This window comes from Dama dama, chromosome 20, assembly GCF_033118175.1.
Source record: "Dama dama isolate Ldn47 chromosome 20, ASM3311817v1, whole genome shotgun sequence".
In the NCBI taxonomy this organism is placed as follows: domain Eukaryota; kingdom Metazoa; phylum Chordata; class Mammalia; order Artiodactyla; family Cervidae; genus Dama; species Dama dama.
The window spans coordinates 75,698,834-75,717,265 of NC_083700.1; the positions used below are offsets into that span (position 1 = coordinate 75,698,834).

General features: G+C 37.5%; 1 protein-coding gene across 1 annotated transcript in view; it reads right to left on the reverse strand.

Annotated features, from left to right (window-relative positions):
• IL23R (interleukin 23 receptor) overlaps window positions 1-18,432 on the reverse strand; it is a 71,828-nt gene that overhangs the window by 35,451 nt on the left and 17,945 nt on the right. The window contains exons 5-6 of the mRNA XM_061120003.1: window positions 6,615-6,775; window positions 1,466-1,611 (exon numbers count right to left, since the gene is read on the reverse strand). Coding sequence (XP_060975986.1) covers window positions 1,466-1,611; window positions 6,615-6,775 — 307 coding nt within the window. The remainder of the gene's footprint in view (window positions 1-1,465; window positions 1,612-6,614; window positions 6,776-18,432) is intronic.

Here is an 18,432-nt window from a genome sequence, read left to right on the forward strand (position 1 = left end):
AGGCTCCTCTGTCCATGGGGATTCTCAGGCAAGAATACCGAAGTGGGTTGCCATGCCCTTCTCCAGGGGATCTTCCCGACCCAGGGATCGAACCCAGGTGTCTTATTAGAGTAAAGCCTCATTCACTCAAAGTCTAAGATTAGGGTTTCATTTGGGCTGTTTTCTAATTTACCTAAATTCCACATATGCAAAAGATTGGCTATGAATTTTTTTATTTTGCTCATCCCAGGCTTTATGCTTGGAATTGTTGTGAACACAAATGCCATAATTATTTAGTCAAGGGGTCCAGCAGGATCTTTATTTGGTTATTTACTAAGTGATGCAGAACATGGACTTGCATCTAAGTGTAATCAAAACAACTAAAAGGTCACATTTCTCATTTAAATGAAGAAGGGTAAATAAACAAGTTGGCCTTGGGGATTTAAAGAGTAGTTGTTAGAGTGTGTGGTAAAGTTAGTATAGTTTTACCCTCACTTTTTTGACACTGCCTAAACATACTGCCTTCTATAGCAAAGCAAAAGTTCATTCACGTTCAGAAGATGAAGGCTTTGGAGTCATGCTAATCATCAGAGAATAAATGTGTATCATTTCACTTAACTCTCTGAAAACTGACAAATTAATACATGATACATAACTAATAATTAAGCAAAGCCATAAACTCCATTCCCTAATTATTTTGACTAAACTGGCAGCTACAGTCCATGAGGTTGCAAAGAGTCTGACACGACTGAGCACACACACACACACACAAATGGCAGCTTATTGTAAGTGAAAATAATAAAATGGCATTTCTTTTCAAATACACCAAAATTGGTACTTTTTCCTCAGTCAGATTACTGTTCCCCTATAGTTCAAAATACTGAGTTTTTATTACAGTGTTCACAGGTGCTGCCATGTGATGTGATTTTTATTAATGAAACTTGCACCTGTGCTTCTCCTAAGACACTAACTTGCTAACTTACTGTTGGTGTTTAAGGATGGTTGATTTGCCTGGACATTCACTTTTTTTTTTACCTTATGCTCATTTAAAACTAATATAGTAATAAATCTTACGTGTTGAATTGTGCATTTTTTCATCTAAAAAGAGATACCCATAAATCTGAAGCTCTTTTTGAACAAATTTTATTTCCCTGAATGCCTGGTAAATTTCAGCATAGAACACTTACATTTATATTCATGATCACTGATATAAATTTCACCCTGAGACACTGAATTATAAGGAGCTAAATAGATGAATCCCTCCTAGTTGTACATTTGTCTATTTACTAGTTTACAAAAGGCAAGGGACCTTTTCAAGAAATTCACCTCTTTATTTGGAAGCATCATTATTAAAACTAGAGTAGTTTAAATATCACAGTCAGATAAAAACATGTAAAATAGATCATTATACATCCACTGTGGTCATTGACTTGGCTAGCTTTTCTTTTACTCACTTACATGTAAAAGGAAAGTAAATTTAGCTTACATTCCAAGTTTCATTTGTTGTAGCTTTGTATCTCATTTCACAGGAAACTTTTTCAATTGATGTTTGACTATTCCAGTGGATTACAGTCTTGGACACTGTAGTATTTATATCCTCAGCCCTGGAAATAATGGATGCAGAAGGTATCACTAGAAAAAAAACATAAACATAAATCCAGTAACTTAAAACTTGTCCAGGAAGAAATTGGTATTTTTTCATCAATATTTAGACATGTTAAAACTCAAAGTGCTAAACAAAAAAATCTCATGATCTAATTAATAATTAATGAAATTTTTCTTGTTTTCTAATTTATTATGTAGGAGAAAACTGCTGTTATTAATTAAAATTCCATTCCACCCATTCTCCATTTCTTTTATTTTATTTATTTATTTTTTAATTTTTTTGTTATCTATTTTTTATACAATATCAATGGTGTATACATGTCAATCCCAATCTCCCAATTCCTCCCACCACTACCCGCCCCTCCACCCCAGGCCTTTGGCTTTTATTCTTCCCACTCACTGCCCACTGTCTAATTCATGACCCTGTCTTTTCCTGTCGACTCTCAAGGGCGCTGGGACGTCTGTGGGCAGAGAGGAGAATGGGGCAGGCAGCAGGGCTCTTGAAAGTACAGAGCAGTGGCGTGGGCAGCTGCCTGGGCCACCTTTGTGCCAAGCCCGTCCCTATGCCCCTGCTCCAGATGTCTTTAGGCCGACAGGGGAGGGTGGCTCCCCATTTCAGGATAAGGAGAAAAAGCACAGAGGCAGAGCCAAGTCAAATCAATTGAGGATGCAGCATCCTTGTCATGTCGGAGGAGAACAAATTCTTTTTTTTTTTTTAATTTAATTTAATTTTATTTTATTTTTTATTAGTTGGAGGCTAATTACTTCACAACATTTCAGTGGGTTTTGTCATACATTGATATGAATCAGCCATAACAGTCTTGTCTTTTCCCACCTTATGCTGCTATATATTCCTAACTCATGAAATCTGAAGCCTGGCCTATTAACAGAAGAATATAAAAAAGAGGTAAAGAAGATATCTCTTCTTTCCCGTGTATGTTTAAGGAGAAATTATGTTTTGCATCTAAAATTTAGTTCAGAGAATCTGATTCAGCAAAATGTTGAGTTGAGATCTTTCACAATCCTATTATTACTCTCCTGTGTCATAGGGAAACTTGTACAAATATTTGCTCACTTGTTCTGTTAGCTATTAAAGTAAATCTGTACTTGAAAGTATGACTTGAACAAAGTGTCTCACAAGACTCCAAGACTTTATAAGTTATTGCTGTGTTGTGTGATTATGATTTTCAAAGAAAAAGAAAGTGAAGTTGCTCAGTCATGTCCAACTCTTTGCGACCCATGGACTGCAACCTGCCAGACTCCTCTGTCCATGGGTTTTCCAGACAAGAATACTGGAGTGAGTTACCATTTCCTTCTCCAGGGGATCTTCCTGACCCAGGGATCAAACCCATGTCTCCTGCATTGCAGGCAGACTCTTTACCGTCTGAGCCACCAGGGATGATCAAAAGGAAACTAAAATTTTCCTTTGATTTTCAAAAGGAAACTTAAATTCTAATTGTTAATCTTACTATTTTTCATACTAGGAGCCATGGTGTACCTGGAATCTCTGTATTTCTAATCTGCAAATTGTTGTAAAGTTGTTCTGTCTGAATAGAATACAATCGTTGGTATTTCCCGTTTCTCCTATATGCATAATAGAACAATGAGAACCTGTGACTTTGTTAGATGTATTTATTTTGGGATTGGCTAAAAAGTTCATTCAGGGTTTTCTGTACAATGGTACAAACTTTTTGGCCAATCCAATATTGATTTAACAAATCAGTGTGCTTTTAGGGGCCATTATTACAATTTAATATTCTCTATGAATTCATTTCCTTTTATTCTAAGTTATAAAGTATTCTTTGGGAAAATTATTGTTTTATTTTCAATGAATAATATTACATGAAGTTATGTGCACAGATACATTATTTATAGAAAAACAGAAAAATTAAAGATTTGCTTTCTAGTAACACTGGCCTAAAATAAAATCCTTCGGCTAAACCTAGCATGGTGATTTAGTCACTCAGTCGTGTCTGACTCTTTGTGACCTCATGGACCGTAGCTTGCCAGGCTTCTCTATCCATGGAATTCTCCAGGCAAGAACACTGGAGTGGCTTGCCATTTCCTTCTCCATAACCTAGCATAGAATATAAGTAATAGTAGTAGAATTAATCTAATTAAAGAGCTTACAGTGCTAAACTTTTATCATCTGAATTCCATAGTTGATTTCCTTTTTCTATTTTAAGCTCCTTGTAATAAGAATCAGAATTCAGAGATTTCTAGAGTCAGGTAAGTGGATCTCTAGGGCTCTTAAACCATTTGCGAATACTTCAGCTCCCCTCAAGGCTATAAATTATGCCTCCGCTCCAGTCTCCCATCTCTGAATGTAGCCTGCTACAAATATAATAATGCAAGCGTTGTGAGATCCTTTTCCAGAAAGGAATATTCTGGGGAAGAAGAAAAACTCTTCTTAGTCCTATGAGAAATGCAGATAGAACAGTAAGTGTGGTTAAAATAGAGGCTTAGCACAGAGCAGATCAATACAATAGAGATCTAAGGCTTCAGGTTTGCATGAGCTTATATTTTTCAAGTAATTATATAATATGTACTTGACCATTAGTTTGTTATACAAGACTCAAAATGTTGAATTTTTTCTCTCATTGCTTATGTTTCAAACATTTCCATCGGTTCTTACATTAAGCATTCCTTTCACATGTCATTTTGGCAGTGTTTCTACACTGTTAACTCAGTCCTGCCTTTCAACATATCTCCCTAATTTAATTAAAGCCCAATCCCATAGCTGTTGTGTGGAAATTACTCCCAGGAGAGTCCTCTGCTTCAGTTTCATAGAACAGTTAATTTATCTAATTTGCAGAGTCTCATTCTTAAAGTGCCATAAATCAATATAGCACATCCAGTAAGAATCTAAGGGCTCTGTTGGGAGGGGCCTCCTACATTGTCAACCTATGTTTTTCAATCTGAGTTTCTTAGAATCCATTTTGGGAGACTGAGAAAGGAGGAGGAGGAGGTGCAGAAACTCCAAACAAGAGGCTCCCTGGTTTAGCGTGAAAAGATTTGAAGGTGACAGTCAGAGGAGATTTTGGAAGGCGGGGGTGATGGTTAACTACAGCAAGTCAGCAAGTCTGAGATGAAATCTGGCTCTCCTTCTTACTCGCTATGTGCTTTGAGGAACTTATTTTATCTCTTTCTTTGTCTAAAAAATAGGCATAATGGTATCATATATGATTATTTCCAGAATTAAGTGTAATATGCATGTTAATTGCCTGGAACACTACAGGTGTTTAGTAAATGGATACACTAAGATTGTAATAACAATGATAGTAATACCAGTAATACTACTAATATTAATCTAGTTCCTAATAATGAACACTGCCAAAATGCTACTGAACATGACAACTCTTAACCGTTATTAATCCATTGAGAGGAACCTGTTTTTAGGGCTTCCCAGGTAGCTCAGCGGGTAAAGAATCTACTTGCAATGCAGGAGATGCAAGAGATAGGGGTTTGATTCCTGGGATGCAAAGATACCCTGGAGGAGGGCATGGCACTCCAGTATTCTAGCCTGGAGAATCCCATGGATGGAGGAGCCTGGCAGGCTACAGTCCATAGGGTCACAAAGAGTCGGACACAACTGAAGCTACTGAGCTCGCACATACTGTGACTGTATCCTACCTCAAAATGGAAACTTACAAAAACATGCAGGTCACGGTCCAGAGAACTGTAACTCCAAGAATATACAATACAGTGGAGTTACTATTCATCTCCACAGTTAGCAGTGTTTGTTTTCAAAGCCAATATTCATAGCCTAAGGACAGCTTTTTGGACCAATCCTATTGTGATTAGTTGAGACATTGAGATATTACTTCCAACAGAAGACCGCAGTAGTCCCCAAAGGATACTCATGCTGTATCCTGAGAGGTGTCACATCCCCTAAATCGTTAATCAGCAGGAAGGTTGTCACACACATTGCAATGTGCTTTTAAACAAAGACTGAGGATAGGAGTTGAGGCTTCCTAGCTCTGCAGCCTCAGCTTGCCTTATGCCACCTCAGCGTGGTTTCCTCATGTATAAATTACATTATCATCTACAAAATAGGGTTGTCATAAGGATTAAATAAGATAATGTATGTAAAAGCAGTTAGTGCTAAAGAAGTGTGCCATAAGTGTTTGCTACTGAAATTATCTTTAATAATAAAAACAGGGATAATTGGCACTAGAATCTGCAACGAGAAGGTGATTCACACTTGGTGCTCTTTGGCTGAACTCTGGCTTTAGGATTAGAATGTAGATGTAAAGGGCTCAAAGGCAATTGCTTTTTGGAATTTATCTTAAGGAGAAAAACAACTGCTATATTAAAATTCAGCCTAAAGGTTGTCCGTGGCAGTATAGTTTATGATGGTGAAAAACTGAGAACAATAAAAAGGGATAATTAAAGATTTTAATTAAAAGTAAGCTTATAGATTGAATTAATAGAAATATTTATTCTATATTGTAATTTTTTTAAAAGGCAAGTTCTAAAATACCGGAAGCAAAAAATATTAACATTTTAATCTGGCTGGTATACATAGAAATGTCTACATGATTCTCCACAATTTTCTGTGTTTTTTGTAGAACTTTTCAAACAAAAATATAACCTTAAAAATAGTGTATGTAGCAGTATACTGTAATTCTCACAACATAAGATTCATCACACTTTATTATAATGTTTATTCGTTTCCATCATCCCCAGTAGATTGCAAGCAAGTACCTTCCTTGTCTGTCTTATTCTTCCTGGCCCTTAGAACTATGCTTGAACATAAGAAATTCTCAATAAATATTGTGAAAAGACACACCCATGTAGAAATAAGACTGGAAGGATATATAAAACAAAGGCAGCCTCACTTACCTTTGACTTGTCTCAGGCAGCAGGTTATGGATAATGCTTGTTTTCTTTATCATGATTTTTTGGGACCTTTAGGGGAACTCTTTTCAGATCTCGACTTCATTTGATTAGGTCAGCACAAATTAGTTGTTTATTTGTAAAAACGTTACAGGATTTTTTTTTTTTTTACAGAATTTTTTATACTTTACCTATATCGTCCAGATGAATTTGTAGTTGTTTCGACTTCTCCATGCCCAGTACATTTGAAGCTTGGACCCAAACTAAATACTTCTTGCCCTTTTGCAGTGAATCAGTGGAGATGTTAATGAAACTTGAAGTGAGATATTCTTGCTCTTCTTCTGTCTCTAAACTTAAAAAAAAAAGAAAGATTATGATCACCAGTTATGTTGAATTATTTATTCCTCAATTTTTTGATGCTGTCTTTTTAGCTTGCTTGCAGAATGCACTTTCACTTTAAAATGAATCAAAATTTGTTTCATTTTTAAAAACATAATCAAGACCATCCAGGGTCACAGTGTGACTTTCATGGGCCCTAAGCACCTTTACCTTCATAAACCCCTTTTGTAAGTAAGATTTACAAGTTTGTATATGTGTAGGTATGTTTTTACATATATATATATATATATATAATGTTTATGTTTATATATATATATAGTATATATATGTATATGCAAGCTACAGCCCATGGGGTCACAAAAAGTCATGACTGAGCAACTGAGCATGCATGAGCACTTATATGTATATATATTCATATAGATTATGTTTTACAACTGTTGATATAAAAGTAAATATATTAATGTCACATGTTAAAACACTGTCTTTGGCCTAATGGTTCATTTTTTTCTTGCGATTTCAAGTGAAATTAAACATTTTCATAGACTTCTGAAGGTACGGCAGGCCTTGGGTGTGCCTATTGTGCCTCTTTGGGGAAGTCAGCCCTGGACACGGTTTGAACTAAGTGAGCTCCCTCTGGGAAGGGGCATTGCATAGGAGTTCCATGCAAAGGCTTTGTAATAAGGAATGCTAACTTTTGTGTTAAGTGAGTATTCAAATGTGAAAATAAGGGAATGGCAACTGTGTAAGTAGTAAGTAGGGCATCTTTGAATATTTTTCAGTTAGAGAAAACCACATACATGTTCTTAATTGGTTTGTGGCTAATTCTTTCAGCACACATATTGAGACCACAAGTCAAAATGGAAATGTTTTCTCAGACCGACATTAACTATAGCTACTAGGTAGTTTAATTCTTCTTTTAAAGTCTACCCTCATATTAGCACCTAGACCACAAAGCACTATTTTAGATGAAAAATCCAATCAAAATAACTGACTAAACTTTAGGACAATTTTTGCATACAACTGTACAGTACAAAGTTTCAAAATGTCTTCTGTTTTTTTCCTGTGCTAATTAACATATATAACAAATTATTTGTTGAAGGGGAATTAAAATGATTTATGTTTTTCTGACGTTTCCATTGCACCTAGTCCTAGTTGCAGTTAATAGATTTTCTGTAAACACTGCTGATTTATGGTGATAATGATAAATAGTATCTTTTAAAATTTAATCATTCATTCAACAGTTATTTAACATTTAACACCCACTGTATTCTAAGCACTACTTTAGACACTGGAGCTACCCTAATGAACAGAAAAAGTAAAGTCACAACCTTTGTAGAGCACACAAATACATATATAATATGTCTTATGTTGATAAACATTCAGAAGGAAAAAGGAAGGGGGTTAGTAAATGCTAGGAGTAGGGGTGAGTGGGGATTTTTTTAGGGAGGAAGATAAGGGAAGACATGTCTGAGAATCTGAGAAGGTAGTGCTGGAGCAGCACAGAATCAAGAACTATGCCTTTCTGGAGGAAGCGCATTGTAGGTGATGTGCAAAGGTCCTGAGGCAGGTCCTTGTCTGTCCTGTTCAAGAACAGTAAGGAGGTCATTAAGGTTTGGTAGACTGAAGGAGCTGGGAAGGGATGAGATGAGAGCAGAGAGTCCTAGATGAGAGGGGATTTATCAGGCCCTGTAACATCACACAGGGCCATGGAAGGATCTCTGAGTGAAACGGGAGACTGAATAGAGGAGTAACATCTGATATGTGTGTGTGAAAAGGATTACTCTGACTATTTGTGAATAATAGGCTGTAGCAAGGCAAAGGTGGAGGCTAGAGCACCAGTTTACTCACCCAGGTGAGAGATGACGTGGCTTGGATCAGACAGTGAAAAGATGTTAGTTTTTTAAAGATAGATGCGATAAGTTTTTCTGTCAGTTGAATGGGGGCATAGTAGAAAGAAATCTAGGAGGACGCCAGTGATTTTAACTTGAATATTGCAAAGGATGGAGTTGCCACTTACTGAGATAGGGAACATGAGCCTGAGGACAGGGAACTTAGTATTTGGTTTTGAAAATATTAGCTTTTGGACATTAAGAGGAAACATTGAGTATGAAGTTAGGTAAAATTTGGCTGCAGTTCAAGAGAGATATAGAGATATGGACTGGAGATACAGAGTAGGGAGTTTTACACCATAAATTTGGTCGAGATCTTTTAGATAATGAATGTAGACAAATATAATAAGAGGTCCTAGGACAGAGCTCTGGATCACGATTCAGTTCAGTTTAGTCGTTCAGTCATGTCTGACTATTTGCAACCCCATGAACTGCAGCACACCAGGCCTTCCTGTCCATCACAAACTCCCGGAGTCCACCCAAACCCATGTCCATCCAGTTGGTGATGCCATCCAACCACCTCATCCTCTGTCGTCCCCTTCTCCTCCTGCCCCCAATCCCTCCCCGCATCATGGTCTTTTCAAATGAGTCAGCTCTTCGCATCAGGTGGCCAAAGTGTTGGAGTTTCAGCTTCAACATCAATCCTTCCAATGAACACCCAGGACTGATCTCCTTTAGGATGGACTGGTTGGATCTCCTTGCAGTCCAAGGGACTCTCAAGAGTCTTCTCCAACACCACAGTTCAAAAGCATCAATTCTTTGGCGCTCAGCTTTCTTCACCGTCCAACTCTCACATCCATACATGACTACTGGAAAAACCATAGCTTTGACCAGATGGACCTTTGTTGACAAAGTAATGTCTCTGCTTTTTAATATGCTGTCTAGGTTGGTCATAACTTTCCTTCCAAGGAGTAAGCATGTTTTAATTTCATGGCTGCAATCACCATCTGCAGGGATTTTGGAGCCCCCCAAAATAAAGTCAGCCACTGTTTCCACTGTTTCCCCATCTATTTGCCACGAAGTGATGGGACCGGATGCCATGATCTTAGTTTTCTGAATGTTGAGCTTTAAGCCAGCTTTTTCACTCTCCTCTTTCACTTTCAACAAGAAGCTCTTTAGTTCTTCTTCACTTTCTGCCATAAGGGTAGTGTCATCTGCATATCTGAGGGTATTGATATTACTTTACTAGAATAAGGGAGAATTGGCAAAAGAAACTGAGAAAAAGCATCCAGGAAGGACCAAAAGAGAGTGCTGTCCTCGAAGATGAAAGAAGGAAGTAAAAGGCCTGGTGCACTGGGAAGACCCAGAGGAATTGGGTGGAGAGGGAGGTGGGAGGGGGGATCGGGATTGGGAATACATGTAAATCCATGGCTGATTCATATCAATGTATGACAAAACCCACTGGAAAAAAAAAAAGAAAAAAAAAAAAAAAGAAATCTTATTGCATCTAGAAAAAAAAAAAAAAAAAAAGTTAAGTTAAATGTTCCTGATAGTAAATCTACCCTTCCTGAAAAGGAAGGTAGGAACTGAGAATAAACTGTTGCATCTGGCAATGGGGACGTCATTAGCAACACTGATAAGACCTGGAGGTGGGGGGCAAAAGCTTGACAAGATTAAAGAGAGGATGAAAAGAGAGGAAGTAAAGGCGGAAAATATGAACAGCTCTTTTTGAAGAGTTTGCCATATGAAGGAGCAGAAAGATAAATTAGTGGGAGTGGGGGGCCTAGGGAAGGTAGATGCTACAACATTTTGAAAGCTGATGAGGAGATCCAGTAAAGATAGAACAGGTGATGATACAGAAAAAAGGAAGGAATATTGTTGGAGCGATGTCCTCTAGCAGGCAGACAGAGAAAGATCTAGTCTATAGTAGAGAGCTGGCCTCAGGCAGTGGTGGTTCATCCACAGTAAGAAGGGAAGACCAAGTGTGGGTTCAGATGTCAGTGTGTCGGCAGATGAGAGAGGTTGTGGTATTTCTTATTACTCTTATTTTCTCAATGAAATAGGAAGTTAGTCATCAACAGAGAGTGAGAAGGGGGAGAAGATGTTGGAAACCAAAGATGAAGCAGTAACAAGATAATGGCCTGGTCAGTAGGGGAGTGACTTGACCAGTGAAGTGCCACAGGACTGCTGGGTAGCTATCTGGGCTCAGCTGAAGTGAGTGACCATGAATATAAAGTAATATCGGTCAGAAATTTTGTATTTGTCCCCAGCCACAATTAGCTCTCCAAGCACTGGTGTAGAACCAGTGAGGAGATGGATTTTAGTATATGAACTGATTTTTAAGTCCTAAAAGAACTCAGTAGAAATATAACATCACAGCCTTAAATATATTTGGAATTATATCTAAGAATTCTATCTGGCTATTATGAAAATGAATATAGTGAGAAACATGTGGCAAAAGCAAGCAGGTCTTATAAAGTAGAAGAGTAACAATTGATTTTAGGGGTCTTATTAAAACTAAAAGACCCTATTGGTCTCGCATGGTACCTGAAAATATACTATTGGTGTTTATTCTAAATAGTTTATGAACTTGTCATGCACAGAGATGTTGTCTATTTTTTAAAAGTTTTCTAGCATTTAACATAGTTCCGAGAAGACATGAAATTCTAAATAAATATTTGTTAAATTGACTTGTATAAAATAGGATGAAGGGCCATCATGCACTCATTTTCATTCAAGTATTTACGGAGTACCATGCCAGATATTGCAAGCGCTTCCATGATAAAGAAAGAACATATTTACATGAAGCTGTTGAGGGTAACAGGACAACAGTAAGTAGATGCTTAATAGCAGAGGTTTTGATTTTTTTTTTTTGCTATCGCCACCCATTGGTGCAATACTTAGCAAAATACAAAGGGGCTGAGAAGGGTATGTGAAAGGTCATGCTGGTGGGGTCACCACAGAAGTCCTGTGCAGAAAGAAGATTCTTGAAACAACATAGACACAATTCCTCTGCTTTACAACTTCAACCCCGTACCATCTGGAGGCCCTGATGGACCCAGTGCTCCCATGGAGGGAATGCCATCTTTCTGCCACGTGGAAACAAGTAGGTGGGCTGAGGTGAAATGCCTCTCTCTGTGCATGACTTTACTGGCAAAGAGAACCACAGGAGTTGGAAGTGAAACTGCAAATGCTGATATCTACGCAACAGCCAAAGTAGAAAATACCCTGAGAACTCAGGGTTCTGAGTTCTCAGGGTATTAAAAAGAAAAACCTTTTAAAATCTGATACTACCTCAACCAGAAAATTCATTATAAGTCACCTTTTTCCTAGGGGGGGAAAGGCCTTAATCATTAGTTAGAAATGAATTTCTGTAATTTTTCTTAATCCATGGATGTATTTTTAATTAATTGTAAGATGAACAGATATCTATTTTCTTTTCCAACTTGTCTGTGGTTACAGGAGCTCATTCTTTGAATTTGCTAGAGGAATACATTCATTTTTATGCTATCACTTCACATCCTTTATGTCCTTTTTAAGATACAATAAAATTCCACTAATCTGGACTTAATCAATTTAGAATTTGGGTTAGATTTGCCTAAGCTTGGCTATAATTTACTCTCAGTTTCAGAAAAGACAGTGAAAAAATACCTTTTTATATATAGGACCTTGTGTTATTATTATTCAACTTGATTGTGAAGGGAGGATACAGGAAATGTCCATTTCTATCAGAATGATCACTCAACACATGTTTATTGAGCACTTTCTAGATGCCAGGCCTCATCCTAGGCTAAAGAAATATAGCAATAAACAAAGCAAGCAAAAATTCTTGCCCACATTGAGTTTACATTTCTAGTTTGAATGACTTTAAAATGAGTGACTTTACTATTGATGTATGTACACCAGCTTGAAAATTAGTCTTATTTATTAGACCACATTTGACATTCTTTCTAGATAGTCATCTGTCTAAAGTTATTGCTACTTGAAAAGAAAGTAAATAAAGTTATTGCTTACAATAGCCTGTAAGTGATCATTTTTGTGGCTTTACATTCATCTTCTCTCCCAAGTCAATCAGGTTTTGATTTTAGAATGAATCAAAAAAGTCTAGAGTCAGTCTTGAGTTTCACCGTGATGTTCTAACACTCTAACATCGTCTTTTTGTCAGTTTCCAAGCATTTCCTATTTGTGAGCCTTTTCTCATAATTTGCTTTTTTATAAGTTTTATAATACTTAGTTTTGTGTTACTTATACTCACTTCTCAGGAGGCTAGGGCTTAGCAAAGCTAAACAAATTTTCCAAGGTTACTCAGCTAGCAACTGTGGCAGATACTGTTAGATTACTGAACTGCATCCACCGTACCCCTTTCCTGGGTTCCCATCCAGATAGAGTAGATGTGTAATTCAATTCTGGCCAATGAGATGCAAGTGGAGGTCCATGGGAGAATTTCCTTTTCCCTTCACTACTTTCCTGCCTGAAACTTGGATGAGAAGCCTGGATATGCAGTACCCGAGGACTAGGGTCAGTGCTCTAAAGACTGCAAAGAAGAAAGATAGAGAGAGCCTGGGTCCTTGGAGTACAATTGAATTAACACACTAGCTCTGCACTACCTACCACCATGGCTTGATATAAATAAAGCCTTGTCTGTTTAGGTCACTGCACTTCGGTCTTCATATATTTGTGCCATTAAAGTCTTCTAACTGATAAGTCTGCAAACTGGAAATCAAACATTAAAGTCTAAAGTTCATGCTCTTTCCAATGGATGTTTCTGACAGTTTACTCTTTAATAAACCTAGTCTTCAGACTTTCAAAGTGACTTTTTGAGTACCGAGAACAATTTCAGTACTCATAACTACTGTAAGTAACCCTCACTTGATAAAGTAGATATGTCCCTCAAAAACCACCATGTATAAATAATTTAGACATATATAATTGTCAATGCATTAATGGCTTTTAAAGAGATGTATAATAATCTTATAAAATTGTGAGAACATTTTTATGATACCAAATAGGAAATTATGGGTGGTCGACAAGTGTTTTTTAAGAAACATATTTTTTCAAATTGTGTTATGTCTGTTTCAAGTTTACAACACAGTCTCATTGCCAGGAATCTGAGAAGGCATATTAGCAAGATTTGAGAGAAGTAACCCGTACTCACTATGGTGACAATAATCAACAAGATAATAGCAAATATTGACAAGAATGTGGGGAGGTTGGAATCCTTGATGGGAATGTAATGGTGTGGCTTCTTTTTTTAAATTATTTTTAAAATTAACTAATTTATTTTAACTGGAGTATAATTACTTTACAATTTGTAGTGGTTTTTGCTATATGTCTACATGGGTCAGCCATGGGTGCACATGTGTCCCCCTATCCTGAGCCCCCCTGTGTGACTTCTTTAGAAAACAGTATGACAGTATAAAAATGGGCAGAAGACCTGAATAGACATTTTTCCAGAGAAGATATACAGGTAATCAATAGGCACATGAATAATGCTCAACATTGCTAGTCATTGCGTGCGTGTTCAGTTGCTAAGTCATGTCTGACTCTGTGATCCCATGAACTGTAGCCCACCAAGCTCTTCTGTCCATTGGATTTCCCAGGCAGGAATATCAGAGTGGGTTGCCATTTCCTTCAGGGGATCTTCCAAACCCAGGGATCAAAACTGCACCTCCTGCATTGGCAGGCAGATTCTTTATCACTGAGCCACCTGGGAAGCCCAATGCTAATAATTAGAGAAATGCAAATCAAAACAATAATGAGAGGGAATACCCTGTGGTGATTCATTGGTTAGGAATCCACACTCTCTGTCAAGCGCCTGGGTTCAATCCCAGGACGGAGAACTAAGACCCCACAAGCTACGTGGCAAGATCAAAAAAGCCCAACACCTGCCCCTTCCACCAAATACCAATGAGATAGCACCTCACACCTGTCAGAATGGTTATTACCAAAAACTCTACAAATAACAAATGTTGGCAAGGATATGAGTAAAGGAAACCTTAGTATACTGTTGGTGGGATTGAAAATTGGTGCAGCCACTATAGAAAACAGTATGGAGTTTCCTCAAAAAACTAAAACTAACATATCATTCAGGAACTCCACTGCTGAATATATATTGGAAGAAAATGAAAACACTCATTCAAAAAGAGACATGCATCCTGATGTCCATATATGTATAATGGAATATTACTCAGACATAAAAAAGAATGACATTATGCCATTTGTAACAGTGTGGTTGGACCTAGAAAGTATTATGCTCAGTGAAATAAGTCAAAGACAAATCTCTGTTATCATTTATATGCAGAATCTAAAACAAATGTATATGACAAAAAGATAGACTCACAGATATAGAAATCAAACTAGTGGTTACTAGTGGGGAGAGGAGAGAGGGAGGGGGCAAGATAGGGGTATGCAATTAAGATACAAACTATTATCTATGACATAAATAAGCATCAAAAATATATTGTATAGCATAGGGAAATATAGCAATTATTTTGTAATGACTTTAAATGGAGTATGACCTATAAAAATATTGAATCATTATGTGGTACACCTGAAACTAACAAAATATTATAAATAAGCTCTACTTCAATTATAAAACAGTGTGGCAGTTCCTCAAAAGTTTAAACTGACTTAGCATATGACCTTACCTTCATGGGTCACAGCCTTGTGGTGAAGGGATTTGCATAACTCAGTGAAGCAATGAGCCATGCAGTGGAGGGCCATGTAAGACAGATGGGTCATAGTGAAGAGTTCTGACAGAACCTGGTTCAGTGGAGTAGGGAATAGCAAACCACTCCAGTATTCTTGCCTTGAGAACCCATGAACAGTACGATAAGGCAAAAAGATATAGTATAGGAAGATGAGCCTGCCAGGTCAGTAGGTGCCCAACATGCTACTGAGGAAGAGCAGAAAAGTAGCTCCAGAAAGAATGAAGAGGTTGAACCAAAGTGGAAATCGCTCAGTTGTGCATGTGTCTGGTGGTGAAAGTAAAGTCTAATGCTGTAAAAAACAATATTGCATAGGAGTTGAAGTTTTAGGTCCATGAATCAAGGTAAATTGGACATGGTCAAGCAGGCGATGGCAAGGGTGAACACCGACATTTTAGGAATCAGTGAACTAAAATCGACGGGAATGGGCAAATTTAATTCAAATGATAATTATATCTACTACTGTGAGAAAGAACACCTTAGAAGAAATGGAGTAGCCCTCATAGTCAACAAAAGAGTTCAAAATGAAGTATTTGGGTGCAGTCTCAAAAACAACAGAATGATCTCAGTTCGTTTCCAAGGCAAACCATTCAACATCACAGTAATCCAAGTCTATGCCCCAAGCACTAATACCAAATAAGCTGAAATTGAATGGTTCTATAAAGGCCTACAAGACCTTCTGGAACTAACACCAAAAAAAGATGTCCTTTTCATCATAGGGGCCTGGAATGCAAAAGTAGGAAGTCAAGAGATACCTGAAGTAATAGGCAAGTTTCGCCTTGGAGTACAAAGTGAAGCAGGGCAAAAGCTATCAGAGTTTTGCCAAGAGAACGCACTGGTCGTAGCAAACACCCTCTTCCAACAACACAAGAGATGACTCTACACATGGACATCACCTAATGGTCAATACTGGAATCAGATTGATCATATTATTTGTAGCTGAAGATGGAGAAACTCTATACAGTCTGCAAAAACAAAACCAGGAGCTGACTGTGGCTCATATCATCAGTTGCTTATGGCAAAATTCAGGCTTAAATTGAAGAAAGTAGGGAAAACCACTAGACCATTCAAGTATGACCTAAATCAAATCCCTTATGATTATACAGTAGAGGTGATAAATAGAGTCAAGGGATTAGATATGGTAGACAGAGTGCCTGAAGAACTATGGATAGAGGTTCATGATATTGTACACAAGGCAGTGACCAAAACCATCCCCAAAAAAAGAAATACAAGAAAGCAAAGTGGTTGTCTGAGGAGGCTTTACAAATAGCTGAGGAAAGAAGAGAAGGTAAAAGCAAGCAGGTAAGAAAAAGATACACCCAACTGAATACAGGGTTCCAGAGAATAGCAAGAAGAGATAAGAAGGTCTTCTTAAATGAATAATGTAAGAAGTAGAGGAAAACAATAGAATGGGAAAGACTGGAAATCTCTTCAAAAATTGGAGATATCAAGGGAATATTTCATGCAAGAATGGGCATGATAAGGGACAGAAACAACAAGGATCTAACAGAAGCAGAACAGATTAAGAAGAGGTAGGAAGAATATACAGAACTATACAAAAGAAAAAAGTCTCAATGACCTGGATAACCACAATGGAGTGATCACTCACCTAGAGCTGGACATTGGGGAGTGTGAAGTCAAGTGAGCCTTAGAAGCATTACTGCAAACAAAGCTATTGAAGGTGATGGAATTACAGCTGAACTATTTCAAATCCTAAAAGATGATGCTGTTAAAGTGCTATGCTCAGTATGCCAGCAAATTTGGAAAACTCAGCAATGGCCACAGGACTGGAAATGGTCAGTTTTCATTCCAATCCTAAAGAAAGGCAATGCCAAAAAATGTTTAAACTACTGTACAATTGCACTCATTTCACATGCTAGCAAGGTAATGCTCAAAATCCTTCAAGCTAGGCTTCAGCAGTAAGTGAACCAAGAACTTCCAGATGTACAAGCTGGATTTAGAAAAGGCAGAGGAAGCAGAGATCATAGAGAAAGCAAGGGAATTCTAGCTGGATGAATGCCAAACTGGAATCCAGATTCCTGGGAGAAATATCAGTTACCTCAGATATGCAGATGATACCACTCTAATGGCAGAATTGAAGAGGAACTAAAGAACCTCTTGATGAAGGTGAAAGAGGAGAGTGAAAAAGCTGGCTTAAAACTCAACATTCAAAAAACCAAGATCATGGCATCCAGTCCCACCACTACATGGCAAATGAAAGGGGGAAAAATGGAAACAGTGGCAGATTTAATTTTCTTGGGTTCCAAATCACTGCTGACAGTGACTGCAGCCATGAAGTTCAAAGACACTTGCTCCTTGGAAGGAAAGCTATGACAAACCTAGATGGCATATTAAAAAGCAAAGGAATCACTTTGCTGAGAAATGTCCATAGAGTCAAAGCTATGGTTAGCTACCATCACTGATTCAATGGACGTGAGTTTGAGCAAACTCGATGAGATAGTGACAGACAGGGAAGCCTGGTGTGCTCCTGTCCATGGGATCACAAAGAATCAGACAAGACTTAGCAACTGAAAAACAACACCATATGACCTAGCCACTCCATTTCTAAGTATATGCTCAAGAGAAATGAAAATACATGTCTACACAAAACCTTGTACATGAATGTTAGTAGAACATTATTCATAACAGCCAAAAAACTGGAAACCCAAAATGTCCATCAACTAATGAATGTGAATAAGTTAAGTGTGATATATTCATACAATGGAAAAATTATTCAGTCATAAAAAAGAATGAAGGACTAATACATACTACACCATGGATGAATCTTGAAAACCTTACCTTAAGTGAAAGATGCTATTCATAAAAGACCATAATTTGTATAATTCCTTTTATACAAAATGTCCACAGTAGGCAAATCCACAGATGATGCCTAGGGCTGGGAGAGTTGAAGGGAAATGCGGGGTGACTGCTAATAGAGATATGGTTTCTTTTGGCATGAAGAACATGTTCTAATATTATGGATATGGTTGCTCAACTCTGAATAATAAAATCTTTGGATTTTGCACTTTAAATAAGGTGAATTGTATGGAATATGAAGTATACTCAATAAAGCTATTGTATTAAAAGAATTTATTCTTTTATAATTAATATGTATTATTCAGTTTTCATTCCAA